This window comes from Camelina sativa, chromosome 19 (assembly GCF_030686135.1).
Source record: "Camelina sativa cultivar CO46 ecotype springtype chromosome 19, ASM3068613v1".
Classification (NCBI taxonomy): domain Eukaryota; kingdom Viridiplantae; phylum Streptophyta; class Magnoliopsida; order Brassicales; family Brassicaceae; genus Camelina; species Camelina sativa.
Window position 1 is genome coordinate 3,003,033 of NC_141898.1, and position 25,560 is coordinate 3,028,592.

The following is a 25,560-nucleotide window of genomic DNA, read 5'->3' on the forward strand; positions in this document are numbered from 1 at the left end:
TAGATATCCTCCACAATAGTTAAAAACTTAAAATATACAATAACACGTTATGGAGAGATTTGGACAAATTACTAGAAAAAGTAACCATAGTTAATTACAGGAAGCTGATTTTGCACTTAAGGCTAAATTTGTGCAGAAAAAGAAGGTAAAGAGAACCAAAACAAAAAGAAACCCCTTCCTTAAACTCTCCCTTGGGCTTTAATATGGAAATTACCAACGAGGCGTTTTTACTGAACCACATCATTTAACAACGAGAAAAATGTCGTTAAAATCACGAACTTTCAAATTGTGGCCATTTTAATCACGAACTCTAGGTAAGGCCATTAAAAACATGAACTTCTGTTGACTTACCGTTTTAATCACCATATTTTTGTTGACCAAGACGAAAACGACATGTCGTTAACTCCCTAAACGGAGCAATCAGCCGGCGTTAACAGGTCGTTAATACTTTCCCGTTAATGTCAAAACGACACCATTTGAACCCGAGAGAAAACATATCAAAATTCCCAAATCGATCCCATTTGAAATCACAATCCCTAATTCTCTTCTCCCCAATCTGATTTTTCGATTCTTATCTCAATCCAAAACTTTTATCTCATTCCCCAACAGATATGAGTTGCAATTCTGGACAATCAAGTGGTGAGAAGAAAGTCGGCGGATGCCATGGTGTTCCCTCGAAGTGTCATTGCGGCAAAGATGTTGTTTTCTACACATCGAACACGCAAGCAAACCCAGGAAGACCTTTCTTTCGTTGTCCAAACATAGGAGATGTATGTAATAGAATTGTTTTGCTTTTGTGTGTTATCGAGTTTTGATTCATGTTTTTGTTTTTTCAGGACCATTTGTTTAAATGGGTTGAAGAAGGTGTATACGAAGAGGTTGTAGATGCTTTACCAAAATTTTCTATCATTGGCAGAGAGATTGAAGATTTGAAGGAAAGGATTGAAGAACTGAAGGAAGATGGAATGTTGATCAAAAGAGACACTAAGAAATGGAAGTTGATGAGCTCATTGTGCTTGGTGTGTCTTACTTTTAGTGTCATTGTCATTGTGATCCTTCTTCTTAAAACCAAAAACCCAAAATTTGTTCTTGGTTACTAGAGTCTTTTGTATTCTGTTTTGAGTTTGTTGTAATGTGACTTTGTAATGGTAGTTTGACAATGGAAGACTTTGTTGCAAGTACCAATTCATCAATAGAACTTGTTTTGACAACAAACCAAAAAACTTGACAACAAAACAAAACAAATCCTTGACAACATAGATAGGTTCTACTTTGGTTCTTGCCCTTGTGAGAAAACAAAACAAAAAACTAGTTGGAACATTCAAACCATGATCCAAATCTACCAAGTCCTTGCCCTTGTGATCCTTCTCCTTGTGATCCTTGCGGTTGTGGTCCTTGCGGGTGTGATCCTTGACTTTGTGATCCTTCTCCTTGTGGTCCTTGCGGTTGTGATCCTTCTCCTTGTGGTCCTTGCGGTTGTGATCCTTCTCCTTGTGGTCCTTGCGGTTGTGATCCTTCTCCTTGTGGTCCTTGCGGTTGTGCTCTTAAGACGTGTGCTCTTGATCCTTGTGGTACTTGAGAAGATTGAGGTACTTGAGAAGATTGAGATCCAACCGGTATTTGATGAGGTTGAGATCCTTGTTGTCCTTCATGAGCTCCTCCTTGTGGTACCTAATTCAAATGTATGTACAAAAAAAAACTTGTAAGCTATGCTAACTTACTTGTAAGCTATGCTAAAACTTGTAAGCTAGGCTAAACCTGATATTTTCGTGGTCTTCCTCTTGGTCTCTTTGGTACACTAACGGTAGTTGGATTTTTGCAACTGCCCTTGTTGTGGCCTTCTTGATGACATTTAGAGCATGTCATTATTCTTTTTTCTCTTGACATCTTCTTGGTATTTGAGGAAGACAAAGATTCATTTCTTCCTTTCCTCCTATCATGGTTATAAGGCCTTCCGGGATTTCCTCTTCTCTATGGTGGTGGCAATACAGGCAACCGGTTCAATCTAGGCCACAATGGCATCCCTTGCACAGGCCTAATACCATCAAGGTATGTCTCTCGCCACATTTTCTTTGTGTAGTAGTCGTTGACATAATCCTCAACCTTCTCTTTTTTCCCTATTATCACACATGCCGCATGAGAACATGGGATTCCAACCATTTGCCACTTCCTGCATCCACAAGTTCTTGCATCCATATCAACACTATAACCTACACCATTGTTCCATCTCTCATGTATGTTGTTTCTGGCCATATATCTCTGGCCATATTGGGCTCCAACAATTGCTTTTTCAATCTCAGCATGAGCTCTTTTTGTGAATCGTGTCTTCAACCTATCAGCTATGATGAACCTCTTTGCATTTCTGACCATGCACTGTCGTCTTATGTCCTCAAGCATATCGAGCAAAGGCTTTTTCCTGGCTTGTCTAATAGTCCTATTTGAATGACTCACTAAGATTGTTAAGATTATCAATATTTTACAGTAAGTCAACAGAAGTTCATGTTTTTAATGGTCTTATCTAGAGTTCGTGATTAAAATGACCACAATTTGAAAGTTCGTGATTTTAACGACATTTTTCTCATTTAACAACCATAGTAACCTAAAGCAAATATCAAAACCCTTGGGAGTGGTCGGTAGATTGTGCTACGAATTTTAAGGGTCTTTTAGGTAACGGAAAAATAAGCAGCATATTACCCACATAGCTTCGAAAATGGGAAATCAAACAGCTTAGGCTTCGTTTTGGTTACTAGCACCACCCCTTGAACGGCCACCATTACCCATACTTCCACTTCCACGCCCACGACCATATCCACCTCTTCGTCCACGGTATCCACCTTGCGCTCCCTCATAACCATCTGCACGATCTCCTCCATATCTGTCACCACGACCTTCATACCCATCACCTCGGCCTCCACCATACCCATCACCTCTTCCTCCACCGTACCTATCACCTCGGCTTCCACCGTACCCATCACCTCTCACTCCACCGTACCCATCACCTCGGCCACGGCCTCCCCCATATCCTTCATCTCTGCCTCCAACGTAGCTATCATCTCTACCTCCAGCACGGCCGCCTCGAAATCCGCCTCTCCTACCCCCATACCCATCATTTCTGCGTCCACCGTATCCATCGTCTCTCCCTGCACCATATCCATCGTCCCTTCCTCCACCATATCCGTCATCTCTCCTCCCACCATATCCATCGTCCCTTCTTCCACCATATCCGTCATCTCTACCACCATCATACCCACCTCTGCCACCCTGATATCCAGCGCCTAACACATAGAAAGTGGTGCTAATTACAAACAGAGAGTAAAGATTGAAACCAAAAGAGAATAACACTTACAAAGACGGAGATAAAGCAATGTGACAAACAAATTCACTAATCAATGTTGATCTAGAGTATAGCCTCATATCACCCTAAACCTTGCAAGTTCGCTTGGTTTTGCTAATTCAAAATGTTCTGACTTACCACGAGAGCCATAACTCCGTCCACTCCGTCCACCACGTCCACGGCCTCTGCCCCTGTTTGAATACGCGCCTTCATTTTCTAATTGTACCACCACAAAGCACGAGTCAGTTACAAACTAAACAAACAGTAACACATGTTAATTATTAGTCTTATAAAATTTAATAATGTCACTGAAAAATCAATATCAGATTCACAGACACATAACCAAAAGATTCCTTGATAATCTTCAGAAAAAATCAATAAAGGAAACTGAATGAGTTCAGTTTCTTCAATGACATAGCAATACACCTTGATAATCTTCTTGATAGTTCCCTTGGTAATTTCCTTGATAACTCTCTAGCTGATTTCCATTTCCATATCCACCTCTTCCCCTGCCTCTTCCTCTGCCACGACCTCTCCCTCGACCATACGAATCTACATTCCAAATTTTCAAAAGTCAGTATTATGATATAACCTAACAACGTTAACAGCTTAAAGTTTTCAAGAAAGTTTCAGGCATCACCTTCACCATAAGCATTGTATGGTACGCGGGCTTGTCTTCCTTGCTGTGGCTGATATTGAGGCTTAGATTGATCTGTCTGTGCTGGAGCTTGATACCTGAACACAATATTGTAGCTATATCTTAAGAACCAAGGATACCATGTGATGTAAAAATCAATAATAATATGAGTCTGAGATGAACAAATTATTAAAAAGCAAAGGAAGTGTATAAATCAAAATTTCCACAGTTCCTAGAAAGAAAAGAAAAACTCACCCAGGAGAATCCTTATTCAGCTCACTCAGAGACAATGTGATTGAAATCATGGAAACATGGCGCGTCAACTCAACCCTGCATCATATAGAGGAATACACTTAAAAGCCACCCAAAAAGAACAAAAAAGAAAGGAACAGAGTAAAGCAAGACACTCACGGAACAAGACCCTCCTCTATAGGCTCCCAGACATCAGTGATACTCATAGAACTGATTGCAATATCTTGATGCAAACCTGGAATTTTATTCTGCAGCATAGATTACACAACATCTTAGCAACTTTTATATATAAAACAAAGAAACGCACATTTAGATGAGTTATATCTTCCCAAGTTTATCAAAAAGCGTACTCACTTTAAGTATCTCAGAGATGGCCACAGTCTTGCTAATTGCTTGCCCCATTGCCTTCAACACAATATCTTTCACACCCTTCTCCTGAAAGCACAAGAATACGACAATTACACACACACAAAAAAAATGAAACTTATCATATCGCAAAAGGAAAAACAAAATCTTTATAAGCAAGAACATTCGTAACCTAAACCTTACAACAGAGCAGTAACCTAAATGAAAAATTACACATTCCAGAGGTGAATTACGATATAAGCGAATGAGTTGGGATGAAACTAGAGAGAAAGAGAGAGAGAGAGGGAGAACCTGAAGAAGGCTGGTGGCGTAACTGATGTAGTTTCGGATAAGGCCTTGACTGGTGATACGGATCTCATTCTCGTTAATCGGAGACTCAGGCTTGGGTTTATCGACTCTCTTGTATCTATCCATTGTACCAGAAGATTGAAAAGATCGAAAACCCTAGTTTTTTAGAGAGACAAGTGAACAAGCGCTCTGGAGAGAGTTTGGGAGAGAGAAACCCTTAAGTAAAGTATAAACCCTAGGAGAAGGATTTGTGAGTTTTCAAGAAGAAGAAAGAGCGAAGAGGAGAAAGCGCATAGGGAAAAAGGCCCGAGATTTTTGTAAAATACGAAGAGACACCAAAGAGCCTTGATGAGCTTTTCTTTTTTTTTTTCCTTTTTGACTTGGCCCAAAAAAAAACGAGGGTTCTTTTTGGAATTTGGAAAATTAAAAAGAAAAACAAAACAAACCGCTTTAAAACGGGTCGGTCAGCTTTTTTCGGATCCGGATCCTATTTTCGGGGGTCTTTTACGCGCGTAACTTACACGAACGGTCAGATATCCATAGATCCCTCCATCTTAACCGCCGCGGACCGTTGATAACAAGATTGCTTTTTTTTTTTTGCCAGAACAAGATTGCTTTTTTATTTATTTATTTTATTTTTTACTTATTTTTCTCAAAATTTCAAAACTTTCAGTCAGTTTTGGACTTGTATTTTTTGAGATGTAGGTTAATTAATTAAGGGGCAAATCTCTGGTTATTTCAAATAGTAAAGCTCGTAAATTTTTGGGATTGTGAAATGTGAATGAACCACTTCAATATCAACGATTTATAGCTTGAAGCCGAAACATAAAAAGAACAATGTCAACAATAGAGTATTAACAAAGTAATATCTTGTATGATGAAGCTTGCCTTGGTCACTCATCAAGATGAGAGGCTCACATAGAAAGTGCCTTTATCAGTTCTGAAAAAATGTTTAATCGCAGGTATGTGTTTAACCCTTGACCGGTCCACACTCCCTTCTCCGCTAATGCCTTGTACTAACTGATCAGAAACTTGAGTCAAATGCAGTTCTTGAAGATCTTTTAGATTCTCAATCCCTTTAGGTACTGCCTCTAACTCTCTGCAAGCTCTGACATAAAGCTTTTGAAGACCAAACATTGCACCACCTTCTACAACTACTTCTGTCAGATGTTGCATCTGTACTATATCTAGAATCTTCAGACTCTGAAACCCTTGTGCAAAACACAACCTTGGCCCCATGTATGCATTGTATAATGAAAGCCATACCAATTTAGGAAGCGTTTGGATAGAGAGAATGGTGTCTCCTTGCAACTGAGATCCACGCAAACCCAAATAGTTAAGGTTTTGAAGAGTGTTGAACCAGCTTGGAACTCTCTCCAGTTTCCCAGCAAGAAACAACTTCTCAATGCTTGCGGTTGCTATCAGGTCATCTATCTCTAATGGCTCCTCTTCATGAACCGAAGTTAGAGATAAGAATCGAAGTCTTTTAATCTTATTCAGCGAGTTGCATAAGTCACCTCCATGTTCTCTTCTAACCATGACAAGACTTATTCTTGTGAGTTGAGTCATGTTCCCCAGGTTTTTGATAAGCTCAGTTTCTGCGTTGAAGCAGTCCATGACTTGCAAGTCCTTCAACTGCCAGATTTTAGGAGAAACCCTTGTACCTAAAACATAGTTCCAATTGGAATCATGTCCATCATTGCGGCGAAAAGTAATCAAATGACGCAATTTCTGCAACTTTGACATCCCTGGAGGAAGTTCCTCAATCTTGGAGTGCTTTGTGTTCAATGTCTCCAAATTGATGAGTTTATGGAAGTTTTTTGGCAGTGTCTTCACCTGAGTTTTCGACAAATTCAAGTACTTTAAGTTGAACAAAGTTACTAAACAATCTGGCAGCTTGCTGATGGCAGAGTGTTCAAGGTCTAAGGCTCTCAAAAAGTTCAGACGTAGAGGTAACTTAATATTGTGTTTGGCAGAAGAGCAAACCAAAAGAGAGTGAAGGTTTGTTGTACGTATACTACCTGGTCTCATCTCTCTCTGAATGCATAAATGGCGAGTATCGGTTGTTTCTCCATCATCATGATGATGATCATCATCATTGTCACCATTATATACATCAGAAAACCTCTCAGTTTTGGATATAGACAGAGCAATCTCCCTTATCACATCATGCATCTTGAATGCCTTGGGTCGTCCAAAAGGATTCCACAAGATAACTTGAAGCATGTTTCTGTAAACAAGCTCATTGAGGTAACCATCAGCCACTTCCTCTGCTTTCACTCCTCTGATTGGTTCCACAAACCTTTGTGCCATCCACATCCGAACGAGCCTCTTTCTTTTCATTCCATAGTTCACAGGGAAAAGAGAACAGTATAAAAAACAACGTTTAAGCGGGTACGGCAAATCGTTGAAGCTAAGCAACAAAATGCTCCGAACAACCTTGAGTTCAAGATTGTTGTTCAGTTCCCAATTCAAAGAACTGTATACCTTCTTCCATTCTGATTCCAACTTCTTTGTTGACATCATGCTCCCCAAAGAAGCAATAGCTAATGGCAAGCCTTGACATCTCTCGAGTAATTTCCGTGCTATCGGCTCCAGATTTCGCTCTCTGCATTGCTCAAGACTTCCTGAAAACGCTCTGTTGCAGAAAAGCACCCAAGCTTCGTCTTCTTTCAAGAGCTCAATCTCGTGCTTTTGGCTCCCAATGCCATATGAGAAAGAAGCCACGTTCATGCTCCGAGTGGTTATCATAACACGACTTCCACAAATACCATCTGGTAGAGCGATACTTATCTCCCTCCATAGACCGGTGGTCCATACATCATCAAGCACAACAATGTACCTCTTTGACTGCAAATACTCCACAAGTTTTTCCACCAACTCTCTGTAGCTTAAGGAGTATAATTCAGCTGGAATCTGTGTTTGTGCTTCTTTGTAAAACTCCTTGATCATGTTCCTAAACACATCTTCAATAACATAAGATTTCGAGATTGTTACCCAAGCGTTAGACTCAAAATGTTTCCGGACACTTTGGGACTTAAAGATGTTCGCTGCGAGTGTGGTTTTCCCTGAACCCCCCATTCCAACCACCGAGGTAACTATTCGCTGAGGTTCTGGAGTAAGAAGCCATCCAATGAGTTTTCCCTTGGCTGCATCAATCCCAACAAGACTATTTTCACTGAAGAAAAGAGATGACTCGCTAATGTTATTCACTAACTTTGCACCACCATCATCAACAGAGGAAGCTACTTGTCCTTGATAGTTTTCAGAACGATAGTACCTTCTCATGGAATCAGAAATGGATTGAATCATGACATTCACCATTCCCAGCTTCTGAGCTATAGAGTGCCTAGCCCACATGTACCTGGGGAAATGAAACGCACGCCAAAGATTGTTGCAGCTACGATAACCATGGATGTGATAAGCAAACTCGTCTATAATGTCTTCGACTTGGTAAGACAAATCTCTCATGTTTGCCACAAAAGTTTGGAATAGTTGGGTTGTTGTTGTTGTTGATCCATTTCTAGCGTGTTGGGTGTCCTCAAGAAAGGACTCCATGATCAGCAATTCCTTCTTCATCTTCTCAATCTCACCATAGACTCCTGACAACAACAAGGTCTCGTTTTCCAGGACGCTAAGAATCCGCCCAATCCCAAAATCAATAGTAGCCGAAGCCATCCTCTCTGCAGCTTAGCCCTCAGTCACTTTTTCCCGTCAAGATTAGTATCTTGCTGTGAAGTTGAATATGAGCAAAGCCAAGTTTTGATTCCCTCAGATTTAGTATCTTTTTGTGAACTTGTTGAATTTGAGCAAATAAAAGTATCAATTCCCACCTCACCGGCCTGCCACATAAACATCTTGATTAGTTATCCTCAACAAAGTCAACTTCTTTAGCTCATTCTATAGTCAACACATGTTTAATCTGCTTTCACACTTGCAACTTGGAATTTAATTTGATCTTAGATTTCCTGAACATTAATACACTTACATGTGATAAAAAATAAGAAGGACAACATTTTAAAAGAGCAGCAAGTTTGGAAAATTAATGAAACATACCCTGAGGGTTTCATGGTGGCTCCACTCAATTTCAGAGAATAGATGGTCCAACAGATAATAAACATGACCAGCTTGAAGCCTCAAGAACCTAAAACAAAATTCTTCATCATACTCAAATTGATGTACAGGAAAACTGAACTGGAAAGAGAGAGAGAGAGAGAGAGAGAGAGAGAGGACAGACCACCAGAAGTTCTTGACCGAGTGTGAGACTATCCTTCTCGGGCTCAAAAGAAAAGAGCAACAACTCTTCTCTTATAATATTGACGGTGTTTTCGTCATTCGTTTGTTATCTGTTTTAAGGGGTTTTAAAGAAGAATAACTTACCTGAAGAACTTAAGAAGAATTGGAGAGTAAAAAAGATAAGTTAATTGTAGAAATCAAAATTGCTTCAGTGGCACTGCTACTAGTCCATGAAGCACAACATATACTATATCAAAAGTTTTAACCGACCAAATCATAAACGCAAAAATACACAAATGAAAAACAGGTTTCCAATCACTCATTCTTCAGGTAAAAGTCCAGCCATTGGAATTTTAACCTCGATCTGGGCTTCTTTCATGGCGGAATCTTTAATCTTCTTATAATCCACTTTGAAATCATAATCTCCCTCCATCAGATCCTCATCACCAGCTGCTTTCTTTGCTTTCTTCCTCCTCTTCTTCTCTGCTTTCTGCATTTTTGTATTCAACATGTTTTCTGCTGAGTATAGCTTCACGTTCTGCCTGCCCGCCTCAGATTTCTCCTTCGCCTTTCCTGCCTCTTCCTCCTCATCCCCTCCCATAGACTCATCATCACTCTCATGGTCAACACTCTCATGGTCAAGCTCTTCTTCCATCTGAGTCTTAGACTCATCCTGTGTGTTTTTTGTTTTGTTTTGAGATGCATAAACCAAGATTAAACCAGATTGAATCATTTACAAGCAAATGGAGAATTTTACCAACCTCGATCATAGTTTCATCAAAATTGAGAGGACCATTTGAAGGAACTTCAACAGGGTTGAACTCGTTAACCGTCTTCAAACTCCCGATGAAAGACGATTCACCACTGTAAACCTCATCGATGTTGAATTCCTTGGCCAGCTCGTTCACAATCTTTGACTCAGCGTGTCCACCTTGGTCCCTCTTTGGCGGCACTGTATAGTATGGGATTTTACCTGCACAACCATTCATATTTGAGATATTGATGAGTTAGAAACTGGTTTTAAAATACTCTTTATGCTTCTAAATTATAATGAACTAAAAAAGATGTAACCGCACCTTCATTCCAGTCATGCAAAACAATTCTCGCAGCAGCTTCAATATCCACAAGACCACCCTTTTTAAGTTTACCCCTAACGGTGGCGACCTTGTAGAGAAAATCATCGACTGCCTCGAAGCTCGGGATTTTGTAGAGAGTCACCAGCATTTGTGTTGGACAAAGCTTGAGAATTTCCTTAACTAAATTTTCCACAAAGCAAAAGATTTCCAGGTTAGGTACTGTGGTTTATAACTTTTAGAAGACAAAGCGATGTGTGAGTCTATCTATAGCTTATTTCCAATTACCTGGACTAACTGGGACATCCAACTTCTCGATTCTTTTACAGTTGCGGAGGGCTATAGAAGCATCATTTCCTGCAGATTTGAGCATCACAACTCCAGGACAATCCAACAACTTCACGTTTTTGTCCAAGTGAACCTCTTGCAGAGACCTAGTCAGTCCGGGTGTGGCACCGACATTGACAACATGAGCTCTCTTCAAACTGTTAATAAGACTACTCTTCCCGACATTAGGCAGTCCAATAATACCAACTGTGATAGATTTTTTCAACTGCGAAAGAACAGCAAAGGAAGGATTCAATTGAAACTGAACAATAGAACTTCATGCTAAGGGTAGGGTGATTAAAGTGAAAATAATGAAAAACCAACCTCATGACTTCTAGAGTAGTTTTTCAACAGTTTGATAAGAGTGTCTGCTCCAAGACAATCACTAGTCTGCAACATATTGCTTGGTTTTGATGCCTTAGAGGATTTCCAACCCAAGTTTGATCTCTGTTCCTGGGTGCTACATTTGAAGGCAACAGCAGGAAATTCTTCCCTAAGGTACTTAAGCCATTTCTCAGCAGCCTCACGGGGAACAAGATCTAGACAAAGGAGATTCGGTTACAATAAGTAAAGGCAAGACCAAGAGGAAATAAACAACTTTTTATGTCCAAGAGCAAAAGACTAATAAAGGAACTTACCAATCTTGTTCAACAGCAAGACAAGATGCTTATTGGGACCAGCTTGCATAACCATCCTCTCCATATCAGTACATCTAGTGCCAAGGGGATCACGGGCATCAAGAACCTCCAAAATGACATCAGACAATTCAATGACTTTAACAAGCTCCTTGTAGAAAGCCCTCTCCGAGTTATCTGTTAAACAACAGATAGACATTAATGAATGTAAAGAACGAAAGAAAATCACAAAAACGTGTAGAGAAGATATCCAAATCAAAGCACCAAATCACCTCGAACATTGACAACTCTAGTTGGCTCCTCTCTGGTCTCTTCTTCAGTCTTGGTGTCCTCATCCTCATCATCAACCAAACCAAGTTTCCTCTTTTTGGCCTACACAGATATCATTAAGAGAGATCAGAACACAAACACCAGATCATAACACGAGCAAATCAAACAGCAAGACATGGAAAATACTACTTTGATCAATCAATTAAAACCCAGAAACACAAAGGCAATGTCTTTAACAATTGAATTTGAAGTGATATGGTTTTTGTGCTATTACTAATTATCAAGACATCAATAAGCAAACAAATTGAAAGTAAGATGAATAAGGATACCCTTTCTTTGCGGGCGACTTTTTTCTGCTCCAACTCTTCGAGAGCACGGGCACGTCGAACTTCAAGGGCCTTGAGCTCTTGTTCCTTGAAAGGCCAGTCATTGGGGATACCTGGGTCCTTCTCTACTCTTGGCTTACGGTTAAGCCCTAGCTTTTTAGCATCCTTTGCCTTCTTCTTGTGGTGCTCCTTCACCTTCCTCAGAACCTTATGCTTCTGCTTCAAGGTCACCCTCTTACTCTTACTCTCTGCAACAAAAACCAAAAAAAAATCAATAAAGACCCAATAAAAATCCTGAACTGAGTAATTGATTCAATTCAATTCATAGACTATGACAAATATGAATGAAGGATCTATCTTACTTTTACTTCGTTTCACCATCTTTGTCGCCTTCGGGATGAGAGCGAAGCAAAATGAAAAAAAACAAATTAGGTTAAGAAGAAAAGGGTTTATGAAGAAGGAGATATCGGCGACAAATTAGGGTTTTGCCATGAGATGGATTTTGGATCCATGACCCGACCCGGTCGAGTTAACTTAAAAAAAATTAATGCAATTGGGGTGAGAAAGGCTCGAACTCTCGACATCCGGATTACTCTGATAGCTATGAGACCGACGCGCTAGCCAACTGCGCCACCACCCCAACGTGTTTTCGACGTTTACAATATTTTGTATAAACCAATAATATAGTTGAGTTTCCTTGTCCAAAGTCATAACCTTGACTTCGACCGGTCGCCTGAAAGTCTAATTTTTTTTTTTTTTTTTTGGCTTTAAGATCCCGCCGGGTTCCGGTGGTAGCGGTTAAACCCTTCAAAAAAAACCTGACTTTTACTGAAATTCGTTGAGCTTAGGATAGACAAGTGAAGCTTACGATTCAGAAATGGCTAACAGAAGCTTCCATTTGAAGAAATTTTCATGGCTTTCTTCACGGATTCTCTCAGGTTTCGAGAAATTCGATCGTCTTCTTCGATTCTAGCTTTCTGGGTTTTCGCTATTTTAATGTTTTTTAACCATCGTTTGTTCACCAGACAGTGTTTACGGGCGATGTCAGCGACCCATTACTACTACTCCAGCCATTTGTTTAGCTCCTTTACTCGATAGAGATATGAACATTGGGTCCAAGACATTGCTCAGCCAATGTCTTTCTCGCGGGTAATTGGATTTATAAATGTTGAGTTTAGGGTTCTTAGTTCTGAGTTTCTAATTTGTAATGGACAGTCTCTTTCAGATTTGCATCAGTACGACGAGTATCTCGACCTTCTTCTTCTTCTTCTTCTCCTTCTTCTCCACTTGTTGATTTGCTCTCTTTTATTAAAGCTTCACTTGATCAACTTGAAGGTAGCTCTGATTCTCATATATGAGTTTGATTGTCTTGAAACATTTATTTGTGTTGTAAAACAAAGTTTGTAAATTGAACTCTTTAGGTCCTTCTCATCATTGGTTGAATCGAGACATTGGGAACAAACAACTTTTCAAGGATAAAGGAGCTTATGTTGTTCTTGCTGGAAATTTGCTAAACGAAGCAAGTGATCCCAGTGGTTTCTTTGAGAAACTAAAGTTGCTTCAACAGAGGTTTAAGAATGCTTTCAACCAAAAAGCACTTCATGGCAACTTAATGGGAATTATAGCTAAGTATTTGGTTTTATTTGTGGTCTTTTAAGGTCCCCTGGTGTCTGTTTCATGGGTATCCACTTCAGTGATCAAGCTCGTATCACTGATGATCGAACTGCTTTAGCTGGGTTGATTGTGAAGGAATACCTCACTTTTCCTGTACTACTTTCTGAAAAAGAATTTCCCAAGGTATATTTTTCGCTGTAGATTACATCTTTGTATATCGTTCCTCTCAAGTTATATGCAAATACCTCAGTTTCAATTGAAGGTGTGTTGTTTTTTTTTAGTTGTATCAGACAAGTGGGGAAGTACGTTACATCCTGTTTAAAGATTTTAAGAACCCTTTAATCTACGAAGAGAAGGATCTCGATATTGCTTCTGTAGCTAAAGGTATAGCTACTTTATTATCGTATTCACTACAAATATTCTCTACAATGTCATACTTATGGTTCCATGTTCACCTTAAGAGAAAAGAAAAATGTTCATTATGGTGCTCTTAGCTTGTGAACATTCTCGTGATTTGTGTGCTTAATACATATTCTGGTTTCTTCTTCTTGCACTATGCTGCAGCTCTTGACAGTCTCGCTCAAGATATTGAGAAATCCAAGTCTGTCAGACTTTTCACGAACACTTGGTCAAAACAAGCTGAAGCTATCAAGGAGTCACATTACTCTTCTTTTTTTCAAGATTTGTTACTTTACTTTCCAGGTATATCTTGAATTTCTTTCCCTTTTTGGGTCGTTTTGAGTTTTATCAGGAATTTTCATTTTTATCTTTAACGCTACTCTCTAATATTTTGTTCACGGACATTTTCTGTGACAGGTTGTATCTCTTCAGACGAGGTTGGAGACCGTCTGTTTCTTTCTGATACCAACCACCATCGTGTAATTATATTCGATGACAGTGGGAAGATTTTAGATAGTGTAAGTGAACTGAGTCAGATTTGCGGAATTGTTATCTTTATAGAGTTTCTTTGCTCAATTTCCTTAGAAGGGCAATAGTAGAGAGAAACTGCATTTAAAGCTCCTTGTTTAACAAAACTAAACTTCAAGACAATGTTTTTATTTCAGATTGGTTGTTTCCCAGGTTTTGAGGATGGAGAATTTGAATCTGCAAAGATGTTACGTCCTACAGGGACCCTTTATGACGAAGAGGAGGATTGCCTTTACATTGTAGATTCTGAGGTATGACTCCTAGAAATATATATACACGGGTATGAATTATGATAACTGATTGTGCCATTGAATGTTTTCATGCTAAGATTGTTTTTCCTCTTTCTTTCCTTTCTTTTCCCCCATTCTTTGAGTTAAGAACCACGCAATTAGAAGAGCAAATATAGATAGCCGGGTCTTGGAAACAGTATATCCAAAGGTTATTAAGAAAAGTGGTGGCTTGTGGTCTTGGATAATGGAGAAAATGGGTCTTGGAAAAGATGATGAGACAACAGTTGATGCTGATGCCAAATCAGAAGAATTTGATGCTCGCTCTCTGTTGTTTCCATGGCATATACTGAAGCGTGATGATGAGAATCTATTAGTCAGTAACAAAAGGTAAAAAGACTAGTTGCAGAAGATTGCTTCTTTATAGTATTAGTTGTGATAGCTCGGTCTCTCTCTCTTTCTTTCTTTTGCCACCCTTTTACGCTCGTGCCCAAAGAGTTTTCTCATATCTTTCAGCTTTACGAAGTTATGGATAATAAATTTAGCTTCAGGAGAGATCGAAGAAGTCGTGGAAGGTTAGATACAAGAATTGGCATCTTTTTCTTTTATTTTATTTTGGCTTCTTGACTCATTGTATCTAACAGATCCTTTATCAAAAATTTAAGGGTTTTCGAAGATAGTGGAGATCTGCGGACAACCAATCACAGAGAAGCTATCAGTGTTGAAACATATGCCTTCTAATTGGTTGCAACAGCAAACTGAGGCTATCGCCTCATGCAAGGAGCAGCCAAGTGCTTCCCTTTTTTCTTCTTTTACTAACCTTGGAGACAACATTGTCATGACAGATATAGGTAAACGCCATATATACAACTTTATTTACATCTTTATGCATCAACTAACACATTTTTGTCTTGTACATTAAGCTTGTCAGCAGGTGTTGAAGCTAAATAGAGAATCTGGAGCATGCTCTAGCATTCAGTTCTCAAACATTGGGATACTTGGGTTACCCTATTGGTTGTTCATTCCGCTGGAGAGAGTTTTCAATCTGTTAGTGATTTCTTTATTCATTATCTTATCCATTAACAAGACTTCACGTGTTCTGAAACTTACTAATTGATGTCGTGTTATTTTTGCTTAATTATAACCAGAGCTAATGGAGTTCAGGAAGCACATCTCAGTCATACTCAGGAACTCCGGTTATTGCCAGGTGCGGTTTGCTAGTCAGACCCTAATATTTTGCTCATTCTCTTATGCTAGTCTTGATGTTAGAAGTTCATCACCCCAGTCCGAATTAGCTGCAGCATGAAGATGGTTATAACATTGTTCGGATCCGACAATCTAGATATCCGGTTTGATTCAGCTACTACTTTTTCATTTAACAGGTAAAATTAGCATACGGTTGAACATAGAGATTCCTCCATGCACAGAGCTTATTGAACCGATACAAGAAAGCTGCATATGGCGACAGACAAGAGGCGCAATAAGTGAAGTCTCGAGTGCTGGAAGTGCAGTTGAACCTTCAGAAAAGGTTAATTTAGAGAATTGCATTCAACATTGCTCTGTTTTAAATCCGAGTTAGCTCAGAAATTTTGTTTTCATGACCTACAGGTTGGAGTTTCACAACAATGGTATGATGAATTAGACAGCCTTGCCAAAGAAATAGCCAACCCTGAAGCAGCTGAGGAAGAGGAAGAAGTAGATGTTAATCCTTCTGAGGTTGAAAAAGAAGAAGACGGACGTATTCACATCGATTGTACTGTCAAATCAAGTCCTGGCACAAGTGAGGTATGCCTAAAATCTTCTCTCAAGTCTCTGTTATCAACAAAAGCCAAAGTTTACTATAGAAAAGAGTATAACTTTGTCGACTTGGGATTGTGCAGCTTATTGTTTATGCAGCATTGTATTTAAGACTGGCGAGAAACGAGGAGACAGAAAATGCAAGCCAGGAAGAACTGGCGAGAAGAATAGCAGAGATTTTGAAGCCAGTACGGAACATAACGACTATGAAGGAAGATTTATTTGTGAAACTGTTGTCCAAGTCAAAGAGAGAATTGAGAGACATTGTCTTCTTGAAGCCAATGCATGTGCGGATAATGTTAGACTCGATGGATCATCCAAAAGCCGATAACTCAAGAGACGTGATCTTGACCGACTCCTCTGTTGAGGTTGATGTCTCTCTTTGAACGCGGGGCAATAACGATGCGTTGCTGCATTCTTTCTCATACGTACCGAAGGGCTACTTCTAATTCTTTTTGTTTGAGGTGGTAAAGATGAGCTCAATAAGACTTCTAGAAGTTTATAAACATTATACAGAGAAATATTATATGAAATGATTCACAGTTTGTTTAAGATGGTCAAAATCTCTCTAATGGATTCTCTATTTTAGTGTTTCTTCTTCTCTTTCTTTTTTAGTTAAAATTTTGAAAATATAATCGAAATTAGCAAATTTTGAGGGCAATTAGTAAATAACAAAATGAGTGAAAAATAAGAATACTTGAGAACATGAAACAAATAAAACAGCTGTTTCTGATTCTGTTAAAACGGGACGACAAATTCAAACCAAAATCCAAACTGATTTTTGAAATATGTGGAACAATAAGTCAACAACAACCAAATGTTTTATATATTTATCATAACATATTATTTTACTGGTTAGCTAGAAGTATTTATCTGTTAATGTGGTTTGTTAAAATATGAACTTATTACATATGTGTGGGGATTGATACATACATAGTTACATACTAGATAATTAAGAACATTATACCATTCAATTCAAATGGTAATCTCAATCGTACTTGCAAGAGCCTCATGGAGAAGAAGATTGTTAGACTTATATTTGTAAAACAAAAGAGACAAGAGAAATCGTCATTACCAAGTCATGTTAGGTCTCCTTCATCATTATACCTGCCTTTTCTTCTGATTTGTTCGCAATTTTAAAATAGATTTTGAGAATAATAATGTTGCGATTATTCGCATTTCATTTCAAAATATATATAGTTCGTGCAAGCATCAACATTACATGTAATGTAAACCTTTTTTTGTTGCATATATTTTATTCACTTCATGGTCTCCATGTTATTATTCTCTCTCTTTCTTCTCATTATTTCCCATTTCTTCAAACCATATAATATTAATCACTTTTATAATCTGTTTTGAAACCCTTAGAGAAATGTGAGGCACACAAACATGAGAGCAATTATAAGATATTGGAACCCATTTTGTATATTTTAATTCTTATAATAAAACAGTAGTTTAATTTGTCTCTATATTAAGAAAAATTCAGAAACCTAAAACCTGAAGAAAAAAAATCCAGTTTTTTAGGAGACTCTTCCGTGCTTTGGATCCCAACGGTTTTGGTGTTGATTTTTCTTGATCTGGGTTTTGTTACATCTTTGACGTTAAAAGAAAAAAAAAGTATCAACGTGAAGATAAAAGGGAAAACCCTAATTAAGGGTTTCTTGGGTAAGGGACAACCATTGTTTATCAACGATTCAAGAAGGTTTGTTCTGCTTTTTTCTCACCCAACCCACATTTTGCTTCTTGATATTTTATCTGAAAATGTTTCTTTTTTTTCCTGTCAACGCAGGCATTTTTTAAATAAAACGATTCCAATAAGATCCATCTTTGGTCTTGATTGATTTGTGGTCTTCAGACTCTGTTTTTGTACAAGTTTCTTCGGAGTTTGAATCCTATCCTGCAGAATTGCCGCGGTTTGAAAATAGTCTATGTTCATAAATCTCTAATAAAAAGAAGAAAAAAAAAAAAGAGAGAGAGATTGAAGTTTTCTTGAGATTGGGTTCTTTGCAAGGGAACAGAGAAGATATGAATTGCTTTTCATGTTTCTATTTCCATGAAAATAAAAAAGTTCCGAGAGATTCAGAAAACAGCTGCCGGAGAAATGGTGAGTTGACCGGTAGAGACAACAACAAAACACACCCTGGTAAGCTCACAATATCTATATATATTTTTTTTGTAGATATTTTATACTTTATGTATTAGGGTTTATAAGACTAGATTCAGTAATCTTTGTATTTTGCTTACAGAGAATCCAAAGACTGGAAATGAGCAGAACAAGAACAATGATGAAAACAAAGAAGTGACAAACAACATCGCTGCTCAAACATTCACCTTCAGGGAGCTTGCTACTGCAACCAAGAATTTCAGACAAGAATGTCTGATTGGCGAAGGCGGTTTCGGAAGGGTTTACAAGGGAAAGCTCGAAAAGACCGGCATGGTTAGTACTGATTAAAACATCTTTCTCGAGTTTAAGTTTAACTAGTCTCTCTTATATATGGAAAACGTAATAGTATATGTACACTTTTGCAGATCTATTTGAAACTTGATGAATATGGTACATGATATAGCATTCATGGTCTCTGCTTCTACATTTCTATATAACCAATCACCTAAGATTTTTCAAATGATCATTTTTGGGTTCAGGTTGTGGCAGTGAAGCAGTTAGATAGAAATGGGCTTCAAGGGAACAAAGAGTTCATCGTAGAGGTGTTGATGTTAAGTCTGTTGCATCACAAGCATCTTGTAAATCTCATTGGCTATTGTGCTGATGGAGATCAGAGACTTCTCGTCTATGAGTACATGCCTCGTGGTTCACTCGAAGATCATCTCCTCGGTACATTACAAAACTAAGGATAAGTATTGACTAAATTTGGATTAGTCCCAGTGTTCTAATTGTTTCTTGAATTGCTTACAGAACTAACACCGGACCAAGTACCGTTGGACTGGGACACGAGGATTAGAATCGCTCTAGGAGCTGCGAAGGGACTTGAATACTTGCATGACAAGGCAAATCCTCCGGTGATCTACAGAGATCTCAAAGCAGCTAATATCCTTCTAGACAGTGACTTCAACGCCAAGTTATCTGATTTCGGTCTGGCAAAGCTAGGTCCTGTCGGGGACAAACAACATGTGTCATCCAGAGTTATGGGAACTTACGGATACTGTGCTCCAGAGTATCAGAGAACCGGTCAGTTAACTACTAAATCCGATGTTTATAGCTTTGGAGTTGTGTTGTTGGAGTTGATAACTGGACGAAGAGTTATTGATACCACCAGACCCAAAGCTGAACAGAATCTAGTGACTTGGGTGAGTTTTTGTCTCCTTTTAAGATTACTCATTGTCTTCATCAATAGCTTTACACTAAACTTTCTTGTGTGGTTAGGCACAACCGGTGTTCAAAGAACCTAGTAGATTCCCAGAGTTAGCGGATCCGAGTCTGGAGGGAGTGTTCCCGGAGAAAGCTCTGAATCAGGCAGTGGCAGTGGCAGCAATGTGTTTACAAGAAGAGGCAACGGTACGGCCACTCATGAGCGACGTGGTAACCGCTCTCGGTTTCTTAGGAACCGCTCCAGACGGCTCTATCTCTGTTCCACACTACGATGAAATTCCTCCTCAGCGGCCGGATGAAACGTCCGGTGAGGATCCAGCAGCGGCGGAAGAACGGGAAAGAGCCGTGGCAGAGGCAATGGAGTGGGGAGTTGCTTCAAGAGCACATTCCCGGAACCCAAGTGCTTCTTGATTTTTAATGTTTTGTTTTCTTGATTTTTAATTTTGGGTTTGGTTGTTTTCTTCTCTTATTTGTTGGCTTTTCAATTTCAGTTTCAGAAAGATAGTGATAGAAAATTGTTACCTTTTCTTCTGTTCGTTATGTTCTGTTTTATTTGAATCTGTATATTCCAGCTGAGAGTTTTCATAGCTCGAGAATTCTTATTCTTGGTTTCAAGCTTTACAAATTTTTCGGTTTCATTCTCGTGTTTAGTCAAAATGGTTCATGCCAGGAAAGATCATAAAGATCAGCAACTATATAGCAACACGTCAACACATCTATTTTCATGAGATTCAAGAAGTAAAATATATAAATTGCCACTTTGAGAATAAAGACTTCTATATGACTATATATCATGAACACAAAGACACGCATGAGTTGCAGTCAAAAATTAAAAAGCAACCCATCTAATTAAAAAAAAAGAATCTAACAGATATAGCTGTGGAGTCATTAAAGAAAAACCCTAGGTCAAAACCTGTAACAGAGGAGAAAAAAAAAGTAAAAGACGTGTAATACAAGAGATACAGCAACGATACATCAGGATAGGCTTAGGCTACGAACAGATATAGCTGTGGAGTCAGAACCGCGATCCCAATCTCTAGCACGCGAAAACCCTCTGACTCTATATGGTTTGCAGGTTGCAGCTATATAACCGCAGGAAACCCTAGCTATATCCACGCCAGGAAGTGACTCTAGTATCTCCATCTTTAGCTCTGTTGGTAAATAAATCGAGTTTTGTCGAACTAGGGTTCGTAGTATGCCATCCTGTAGATAAATGATCGCCTCGCGCTTATTCTTTCCTTTTGCTTATTTCGCCTCCAGTACTCAACAAACTTGGCCTTCCAATCAACAGCTATTAGTTCTTCTTCTGCCTCTTCAGTCACAAAACCAGCAAACTCTTCCAAGCACTTTTGCTTCCACAAGTCATTGTCTGAAGCCAAATTCCGAAACTCTGAACAAACGCAGGAAACCCTAGCTATATCCACGCCAGGGAGTGACTCTAGTATCTCCATCTTTAGCTCTGTTGGTAAATCAATCGAGTTTTGTCGAGCTAGGGCTCGTTGTACTTGTATGCCTAGAGCCTGTAGAAGAATGATCCAATCATTAGCCAGAGCCATGTATTGACGAGGCAGCATGGTCGAGATTGTACCGAGACTTTAATTTAACGAAGACTAAGCAAAACTACAACTAGTCCCCTGATAAAACCTGAAATCCAAGAAACAAAAAACAACAAGGAAGCACCTTTATATAACAAAAAAAAAGAAAGTCAAACCTAAGAGGCTTTTAAATACGATTGGGTCAATAATGGGCCTATTAAAAGCCCATACTGAAGTCTCTCTTCTCTCTCTCGGTCTCTCGTTGGCGCTGTTTATCTGATTTCGCTACCTATTTTTTTGTTGTTTTCCTTTGGTAAATAAATATCTGATTTTGCTTTTGAATCGCCATTGATTGAACAATTTGACGCCGATCTCAATATCTGCTGGTGGTGTGAAGGTACTAATCTTCACGTAGTGTCCTGTTTCCCGATCAATTGCATTAGCTAGATCTTGCTCGTTTAAGCTTTTTTTGTAATCTCCGGGAAAAAATTTGACGTCTTTGATTCATGGGTATTGAAGCATTGGTGGTTTAATGTAACATTGATCTCAATCAGTGAGATCGGTGAGCTAAAGTTCTGTTTTTTTTTTCCTTAATTGGGAATTTTGAAGAGATATGTCAAGTAAAGCATGGAGATGGGTATTAGGGTTGATATACCTATTAGCAGTTGCAACGATTTGGATTGCAGCCAGTTTTGTAGTCCAGTCTGTTGTCGATGCTGGTGTTTCTCCGTTCTTGATCACTTTCATTTGTAATTCATTGTTCGTTATCTATCTTCCTCTTTTTGAGATCGGTCGGTATCTTGAAGATGCTTATGGGAGTTTATTGTTTTGGAGAAACAAAAGGTCTCATTTAATGGAATTGGTTGAATCAGAGAAGGCTGTTTTGCTAGGACAAGATGTTTCAGGTGTGAAATCAGATGTATCTGAGAGTTCGGGGATTGTTGTTGTGAGAGAGGAAGGGATTATTAGTAGTGAGGTTGGTGATGGGATTGAATCTGGATTGGAAAATATAAAGCTTGAGATTGATGATGCTAGTGTTAATGTTAGTGGTGAAGCTGGTGGTATTTGTAGCAAAGGGTTAGATGAGAAGGGACGTTGGACACGGATGCAAGTTGCCAAAGTTAGTCTTATGATTTGTCCGTTTTGGTTTTTGGCTCAGCTTACTTTTAATGTCTCTCTCAAGTACACAACAGTTACGGTAAGAAAATAACATCAAAAACCCCATCTTTGTTGCTCACTCTGGATCTACTTTTATGCTTGGCTGATGTTTTTTTAAATTTTGTGAATTGCAGTCAAATACAATCTTAAGCAGTTCATCAAGCCTTTTCACCTTTCTTGTTTCACTAGTATTCTTAGGCGAGAGGTTCACGTGGTTGAAACTCTTCAGTGTTCTTCTTTGTATGTCTGGGACCATAATTGTAAGTATGGGTGACTCAGAATCCAACTCTAATGCAGTAGCTAAAAACCCTCTTTTGGGAGATATTCTTTCGCTGGTCTCAGCGGCGCTATATGCTGTCTACATCACTCTTATACGCAAAAAGCTTCCGGATGATGATGAAAGGAACGGTCGGGTCAGTATGGCTCAGTTCCTCGGGTTTCTAGGTCTCTTCAATTTCTTCATTTTCCTTCCTCCTGCTCTAATCCTCAACTTCACAAAACGAGAACGCTTTAATGCACTAACCTTGAAACAATTTGGTCTAGTTGTTGGCAAAGGTATGCAAATTCCCATCCCTCATTTCGTTGAAGCTACTATGGTCAATAAATCTATGTAATTCATAACAACTGGATTTGATGTTGGGATGCTGATTTGAACTGCTTGATGCGTGTTTTGGGGTTTCAGGTTTGTTAGATAATGTGCTTAGTGACTACCTATGGGCAAAAGCAGTACTATTGACAACAACCACAGTGGCAACAGCTGGGCTAACCATTCAGGTTCCATTGGCAGCTATTGTAGACAGCTTATCAGGGAACAAGCCAAGCTTCACCGATTACATTGGTGCTGCAGCTGTAATGGTTGGCTTTGCAGGAATCAATATTCCCTCAGAGATGTTTTGCAGGTCCAAAGAGACTGCTATTGAGCTGGAACCTGGGACGTCGTTCACAGACCCTCCTCAGATTGTGACGGATAGCGTAAGAGTAGATTCTTCAGAGATTGTAGTGACTTAATTGTTCCAAATTCAAGTACCACTAGTATATTTTTTTTAATCTTCTCCTCTTGTTTCCCGCTTTTACCCGTCGTTTTTTGGTTGTGATTAACTTATTGCTATGTAAATTGTCGAACATGATATACGAATATAGCTTGGGAAAATAGTAATAAAATCGTTCATCATTCTGGACTCAAATTCAATACAGTAAAAGGAAAATGTTTCCTCTGCGTTATTATAGGACTAAGCAGATACATTGAGATGTCCGTATTTTTGCATAACTCTCTTTGTTGCCATCGCAGCTGCTTCACTTGCACGTAATGTGCCTTGTGCCATCAGAGCTGCAAACTCACGAGTAATCTCTTCTTGAATCTTGGTCCTAGCATCACCCAAGGGGTCCTCCTTCACCTTCTCTTCACTAGCTGACGGTGGAACAACAGGTGGCACTTTTACAGTTGCAGCAGAGGTATTTGCTTTCTCAGGCTTCAAAGACTCAATTTTTGGACCGGCATCTTTACTAAAAGCTCCAAAAGGTTGTGGCTGTGGCGTAAACTGTGGAACTTGAGGAACCGCACCAGCTTTTAGAGTTGTTTCGAGGCCTTGTAGCATAGGCACTGTAAAAATGGGGGGGGGGGGGGGGGGGGAGATGGAAGTTAGATCAGTTATAGAGCTGAGCAAACCAGGAACAAATAAAGTGTCACGAGTTACCAGAGACTTACTTATAAGACCACCCATGGGGCTGTTTAGAACGTCATTGGGAAGCTGAAGAATGTAGTCCGGAATACCTTTACCCACCAAAAACTGAGAGACCTCGTTGCTGAAGTTGTTGCAGTTGTGAGTAAGTAAATTGTAGGATTCAGCAGTGTAACGAGGACTGATTTCTTCCAAATACATCTCGAAAACATCTTTAGGAACATGTGATAGACCCAACTCTATCGTTCGAATTGGTGTTCCATATGGAGTCCTTCCAACTGGCAAATGCTGAATTCCTCCTCCGAAGAAGTACTCGCTCCCATAAACAACAATTCCTGTGTGCCTGGGAAAAGGATACATAAACTCGCATGTTATTGTACTGGTTTAAAACATTCAGGTATATAAGATTCATATCCAACTCAACCAATATGCAGGTTCATTCATATTGAACAAACAAACAATTAAGAAGCATAAACACATTCAACTACTCTTCAATTCTTAACGCATACATACAACATGCCAAAAATATCTAAAACAAACGTGATTGCCCAAGAGAGTACTCACCATACACCTTCGATAACCTTTCCCAAGAGTGATTGCGAGAGCTGGCGTGCCAAGCCTTGGCTAAGATCATAGACATTCAACGTAACCTTATGCGCTTCCTGCAACATCACATATTTCACCACTTTCAATCAAACTAAACAACGAGACAACGTTAATTAACTACACAGAGTCACAAACCATATATATGAAGAAGAATACCTCAGCCATTCTTCCGAGTACAAAACTCTTAAAATCCTTGAAACAAGTTAACTACCTGAGAAAAAAAAAACAAAATCAAAATTTAAATTTTTCGCACAAACAAGATTTACAATCGCACAGATCTAACACCTGAACTACAAATTTCCGCAAATAAGAATTCGGAAATCGACCTTGAAGAACAAACAAATTCAGAAATTGGTTCCGTACAAAAAAACAATAAAAGCATCTAACATCCACAAATAGAATAATCCAAATCTAGAAACCACGATGCTAAATCGGGAACCCAAAATTGGTAAAAAAAAAAAAAAAAATTGACTGATTGAGATAAACGAGGGAGATGATGATCACGTACGAAAACAAAAGAGCGTCAAACCGCTGCCGCACTTTCCCAGCAAGGTCGGAAAAAATTTGTCGATATGCGCAAATCTGAAAGCTTTTCTTGGATAGCAATGGTTCCAGAGAGAAACCTCTTTATAAAGGCAGATCGATTGGGAAAAATTCGAAGAATCTTCTACGACGTCGTATTAAGCAACTTGACCCCCATGTACCGACGACTGTCTTTATTCTGTAACCTTCTAGAACGTTCTACCCAATTAGATATTGACACGTCTTCTCTCCTAACTTAAACCGTCCCGGTTCAACCGACCAGAATCGCCTTTTTCCTTTTTCCCCGCATTTAAAACAAGTCTAGTTGCTTTTCCCACAAAGCCAATAAAGCATTCGGTCAAAGTTAATACATACAAAAATGGTATTTGCCCGTTTTAATCACTTATCTAAATGCTCAATTTC

The 25,560-nt window shown here is 39.1% G+C and overlaps 7 protein-coding genes, 1 non-coding gene and 1 pseudogene across 12 annotated transcripts; 4 read left to right on the top strand and 5 right to left on the bottom strand.

Annotated features, from left to right (window-relative positions):
* The first annotated feature begins 611 nt into the window (after nucleotides 1-611).
* On the top strand, nucleotides 612-1,100 carry LOC109130771 (uncharacterized protein At1g43920, Chloroplastic pseudogene; annotated as a pseudogene).
* A 1,458-nt stretch (nucleotides 1,101-2,558) lies between these two features.
* LOC104764409 (uncharacterized) lies at nucleotides 2,559-5,274 on the bottom strand. Of its 2 annotated transcripts, XM_087502885.1 has the most exons (9): nucleotides 4,881-5,241; nucleotides 4,578-4,658; nucleotides 4,383-4,471; nucleotides 4,227-4,301; nucleotides 3,975-4,069; nucleotides 3,761-3,886; nucleotides 3,473-3,550; nucleotides 2,728-3,275; nucleotides 2,559-2,643 (listed from the first exon to the last, which is right to left on the bottom strand). In XM_087502885.1, the coding sequence occupies exons 1-8, from the start codon at nucleotides 5,001-5,003 to the stop codon at nucleotides 2,728-2,730; spliced, it is 1,215 nt and encodes a 404-aa protein (XP_087359011.1). In that variant the 5' UTR covers nucleotides 5,004-5,241; the 3' UTR covers nucleotides 2,559-2,643. The 2 variants fall into 2 exon arrangements, with proteins under 2 accessions (XP_087359011.1, XP_087359010.1); XM_087502884.1 differs by having other exon boundaries at nucleotides 2,559-3,275; nucleotides 4,881-5,274.
* Nucleotides 5,275-5,653: 379 nt separating this feature from the next.
* Nucleotides 5,654-9,244, bottom strand: LOC104764411 (disease resistance protein RPM1). Of its 2 annotated transcripts, XM_010487935.3 has the most exons (4): nucleotides 9,115-9,244; nucleotides 8,934-9,021; nucleotides 8,158-8,719; nucleotides 5,654-8,055 (listed from the first exon to the last, which is right to left on the bottom strand). In XM_010487935.3, exons 3-4 carry the CDS (start codon nucleotides 8,553-8,555, stop codon nucleotides 5,778-5,780), a joined length of 2,676 nt encoding a protein of 891 aa, XP_010486237.2. In that variant the 5' UTR covers nucleotides 8,556-8,719; nucleotides 8,934-9,021; nucleotides 9,115-9,244; the 3' UTR covers nucleotides 5,654-5,777. The 2 variants fall into 2 exon arrangements, with proteins under 2 accessions (XP_010486237.2, XP_010486234.2); XM_010487932.3 differs by having other exon boundaries at nucleotides 5,654-8,719.
* Nucleotides 9,245-9,276: 32 nt separating this feature from the next.
* Nucleotides 9,277-12,424, bottom strand: LOC104764410 (guanine nucleotide-binding protein-like NSN1). Its single transcript, XM_010487931.3, has 9 exons — nucleotides 12,107-12,424; nucleotides 11,748-11,992; nucleotides 11,421-11,520; nucleotides 11,152-11,325; nucleotides 10,838-11,052; nucleotides 10,475-10,739; nucleotides 10,190-10,369; nucleotides 9,875-10,086; nucleotides 9,277-9,786 (listed from the first exon to the last, which is right to left on the bottom strand). Exons 1-9 carry the CDS (start codon nucleotides 12,123-12,125, stop codon nucleotides 9,433-9,435), a joined length of 1,764 nt encoding a protein of 587 aa, XP_010486233.1. The 5' UTR covers nucleotides 12,126-12,424; the 3' UTR covers nucleotides 9,277-9,432.
* TRNAM-CAU (transfer RNA methionine (anticodon CAU)) lies at nucleotides 12,299-12,384 on the bottom strand. The gene is given in 2 exon segments: nucleotides 12,299-12,334; nucleotides 12,347-12,384. It is a non-coding gene; the product is annotated as a tRNA-Met (tRNA).
* Nucleotides 12,425-12,433: 9 nt separating the features above from the next.
* Nucleotides 12,434-16,872, top strand: LOC104764412 (uncharacterized). 2 transcript variants are annotated; one of them, XM_010487936.3, is made up of 17 exons: nucleotides 12,434-12,682; nucleotides 12,770-12,893; nucleotides 12,970-13,079; nucleotides 13,166-13,313; nucleotides 13,403-13,541; nucleotides 13,640-13,742; nucleotides 13,923-14,060; nucleotides 14,175-14,275; nucleotides 14,423-14,536; nucleotides 14,664-14,902; nucleotides 15,029-15,087; nucleotides 15,178-15,363; nucleotides 15,436-15,559; nucleotides 15,661-15,719; nucleotides 15,895-16,040; nucleotides 16,121-16,297; nucleotides 16,393-16,872. In XM_010487936.3, exons 1-17 carry the CDS (start codon nucleotides 12,622-12,624, stop codon nucleotides 16,693-16,695), a joined length of 2,331 nt encoding a protein of 776 aa, XP_010486238.2. In that variant the 5' UTR covers nucleotides 12,434-12,621; the 3' UTR covers nucleotides 16,696-16,872. The 2 variants fall into 2 exon arrangements, with proteins under 2 accessions (XP_010486238.2, XP_087358215.1); XM_087502089.1 differs by having other exon boundaries at nucleotides 12,444-12,682; nucleotides 12,960-13,079.
* Nucleotides 16,873-17,666: 794 nt separating this feature from the next.
* On the top strand, nucleotides 17,667-20,275 carry LOC104764413 (putative serine/threonine-protein kinase PBL26). The gene is made up of 6 exons (XM_010487937.2): nucleotides 17,667-18,011; nucleotides 18,099-18,452; nucleotides 18,556-18,746; nucleotides 18,953-19,142; nucleotides 19,224-19,615; nucleotides 19,692-20,275. The coding sequence occupies exons 2-6, from the start codon at nucleotides 18,335-18,337 to the stop codon at nucleotides 20,046-20,048; spliced, it is 1,248 nt and encodes a 415-aa protein (XP_010486239.1). The 5' UTR covers nucleotides 17,667-18,011; nucleotides 18,099-18,334; the 3' UTR covers nucleotides 20,049-20,275.
* A 1,150-nt stretch (nucleotides 20,276-21,425) lies between these two features.
* On the top strand, nucleotides 21,426-23,514 carry LOC104764415 (putative vacuolar membrane protein YML018C). The gene is made up of 3 exons (XM_010487941.3): nucleotides 21,426-22,370; nucleotides 22,465-22,885; nucleotides 23,013-23,514. Exons 1-3 carry the CDS (start codon nucleotides 21,786-21,788, stop codon nucleotides 23,336-23,338), a joined length of 1,332 nt encoding a protein of 443 aa, XP_010486243.2. The 5' UTR covers nucleotides 21,426-21,785; the 3' UTR covers nucleotides 23,339-23,514.
* LOC104764414 (uncharacterized) lies at nucleotides 23,481-25,338 on the bottom strand. 2 transcript variants are annotated; one of them, XM_010487939.3, is made up of 5 exons: nucleotides 25,124-25,338; nucleotides 24,772-24,826; nucleotides 24,574-24,671; nucleotides 24,036-24,352; nucleotides 23,481-23,930 (listed from the first exon to the last, which is right to left on the bottom strand). In XM_010487939.3, exons 2-5 carry the CDS (start codon nucleotides 24,778-24,780, stop codon nucleotides 23,560-23,562), a joined length of 795 nt encoding a protein of 264 aa, XP_010486241.2. In that variant the 5' UTR covers nucleotides 24,781-24,826; nucleotides 25,124-25,338; the 3' UTR covers nucleotides 23,481-23,559. The 2 variants fall into 2 exon arrangements, with proteins under 2 accessions (XP_010486241.2, XP_010486242.2); XM_010487940.3 differs by lacking the exons at nucleotides 24,772-24,826; nucleotides 25,124-25,338 and having other exon boundaries at nucleotides 24,574-24,680.
* Nucleotides 25,339-25,560: the final 222 nt, after the last annotated feature.